The following is a 2,592-nucleotide window of genomic DNA, read 5'->3' on the forward strand; positions in this document are numbered from 1 at the left end:
TCTATTATAAGCAGTTCTCTCCACATACTGTGCAAGTCAGGTTCCCCAGGAAGAATATGAGCGGCTTATTTAATTGCCATCGCTCCTGTCTGGGCACAGCTGTTCCCACCAGGATGCCTCCCACCCTGCTGGCTGTGGAGAGAGTGCGGCTTCCAAGAGCTGGTGATTCCTTCAGGTGGAGAGGGGGAGCCCAACTATGCAAACACCCCGGAATCACAGGCAGGGGTTCTTGCTATTACAACCTCACGGAACCCACGTCCACCCTGCTTTTCCACAGAGTGTGAGTTCAATGCTGGGCAGCAGGGAAGGTGACTTGGTTTTAGCTGTGCCTGAGCCTGGGTAAGCCAGTTTGTTGAATTTGTGCTTGGTTAGAGACACACTCCCTTCTCATATTAAACCCTTAGCAGTATGAAGGTGAGATTTTGACTGTAGTCTCACCCTTTCGTCTTTTCTTAAAATTAGAGGGACTGATGGCATAGTCAGAGGTGAATGGTATTTAACGTGCATGAGACCTGTGTTTGATCCTCAGTACCACCAAAACGAATAATTGAATAAGGAACTAAAATTTATCTAAAACCTGGATGAGGAAGAGTGATGTTCCCTAGAAAGTCCAAATAATGGCCAGATTTGTCATATTGAGAGAGTCTTGCTTCCCTTGCCTGGTATCTGGGCCACCACTGAGGGAACAATGCTCAGAATATATTTGAATGGATTCTCTCTCTCTCTCTCTCTCTCTCTCTCTCTCTCTCTCTCTCTCTCTAGTATTTTTGAGACAGGACTTCACCTTGCAGTTCAGGCTGGCCTTGAACTCACTATGCAGTCTAAGGCTGGCTCAGAACTCACAGTGATCCTCTTGCCTCAGCCTTCTACATGTTGAGATTACATGTGTGCACCACCACACCTAGCCTGGATCTTCTGTTATTATTATTGCTTTTTTTGGACCAGCTCAGCCCTCCCTGAGGGCAGAGCTGGTGCATGTGGTGCCAGGGATCGAACCATGGTTCCCTGTGCCTGCCTAAGCTTGCCAAAGCAGGTGCTTCAGATTACTGAGCTATCTTGTTGGCTGTATTATTGAATTACCCTTTTTTTTCAAGTATTGAGGGTTAAATGCCTTTGTACTGAGCTACATCTTATGTTTCTAATTTGCCTCACTTTTTTCATTTTTGCTTTGTCACAGGGTCTCGCTAAGTTGCTAACTTGCTCAGGCGGGGCTTGCATTTCTGATTCTCCTTCCACAGCCTCTGGGGTTACAGGTGTGCACCACCACGCCAGGCCTGAATGACAATTTAAGCATCGCCCCTCCCAGCAGTGAAGTTCCCCCTTTCTCCACAGGCACCCACTCTGGTCCCGCCGACGCTCTGCTACCGAGCAGGACAGGCTGGGCCCGGCTGCTATGGAAGGCCGCGTGCGCACACTGACCTCCTTTTCTATGATAGCCACTTGCTTCTTGGCCAGCTTCTCCAGCTCGATGGACGAGTTGTTGGCATGCGTCTCCACCTCCTTCTGTAGCTTGAGGCGGTGCTCGTCCATCTCAGCCTTCAGCTTGTTCTCCAGGGCGATCAGCTGCTTCTGGTGCTGGCGCCGCATCCGCTTATAACCTGACATCTGTTCCCGCAACTCGTTCTCCTGCTCATGCTCATGGATCTGCCGTGTAACCTGGATTGGGTCGGGGACAGAACTCAGGTCACCAGCTTCCTGAGACACCGCTTTTGGACAAAGGAGAACCATCTCGCATTCGTTGGCATCATCACGCTTTAAAGACCTCCTCTCTGACCATTGCTTACCTCTGCTCGGCCCTCTTCATGTACTTCCTCTCTCTCATGCTCAAAACTGCCCCATTCATGAATTCACTTCACACTCTCACGAGGCAGGTATTAACCGGCAGATGAGGAAATCGTGACTTCAGGTATAATAATGTACTTGTTCGGCCCAAATACACTTATATATTTTTGATATGCCATCATATATTTGCCCAAAGCCAGGTAGCTAGCAACAAGTGGAGCTGGGATTCTGGCCATTTTTGTCTGATTTCACAGCTACAAGATTTCCACGATACACTGTGCATATACTGTGTATATCTACTATGCACTACTTCTGCGGTATCGGCACTGTTCAGCCTAGATGCTACTGGCGAAGGGCTGCTGGGGAGCAGTCCTGCGCGGAGGGCGATGCTGGGCAGCATCCCTAGACTCCCCCGCTGGGAGTTGGTAGCTGCCCCCAAACCCTGACAATCCACACTGTCCTCAGACATTGCCAAGTGTTCCTGAGGGGCAGCATCTCTTCAGTGAAGAGGCGCTGTGCTCTTCTGTCATTGCCTAACAGTTACAGTGGTTTTGAAAATTCTTTCAAAGTGTGAACAGGATTTACTTATTTCCTATAGTTACAAGGAAGGGGGAAAGGATATTTTCTTTTAAATCATCTGGTTTTCTCCAACTCCCTCCTCACAGAAGAGATGTTAACAAATGATAATAGTTTTCTTCTAAAAAGGAGAAAGTATTTCTGTGGTTTTTGGATGACTACTTTCTCTGGTAACCTCCTTAACTCAGTCTCAAGGGCATATCCAGGTTGAAAAGTGCAAACAAAAATCCTGAC

At 48.2% G+C, this 2,592-nt stretch overlaps 1 protein-coding gene and 1 pseudogene across 2 annotated transcripts in view; one reads left to right on the top strand and one right to left on the bottom strand.

The window, feature by feature from the left end:
- Positions 1-2,592, top strand: part of LOC101568704 — a 279,180-nt pseudogene that overhangs the window by 182,637 nt on the left and 93,951 nt on the right.
- Positions 1-2,592, bottom strand: part of Taok3 (TAO kinase 3) — a 218,409-nt gene that overhangs the window by 24,019 nt on the left and 191,798 nt on the right. For both annotated transcript variants that reach the window (XM_004636228.2, XM_023720992.1), the window contains exon 15: positions 1,420-1,656. In XM_004636228.2, coding sequence (XP_004636285.1) covers positions 1,420-1,656 — 237 coding nt within the window. The remainder of the gene's footprint in view (positions 1-1,419; positions 1,657-2,592) is intronic.

The sequence above is a fragment of the Octodon degus genome, unplaced genomic scaffold (assembly GCF_000260255.1).
Source record: "Octodon degus isolate 3935 unplaced genomic scaffold, OctDeg1.0 scaffold00079, whole genome shotgun sequence".
NCBI lineage: Eukaryota > Metazoa > Chordata > Mammalia > Rodentia > Octodontidae > Octodon > Octodon degus.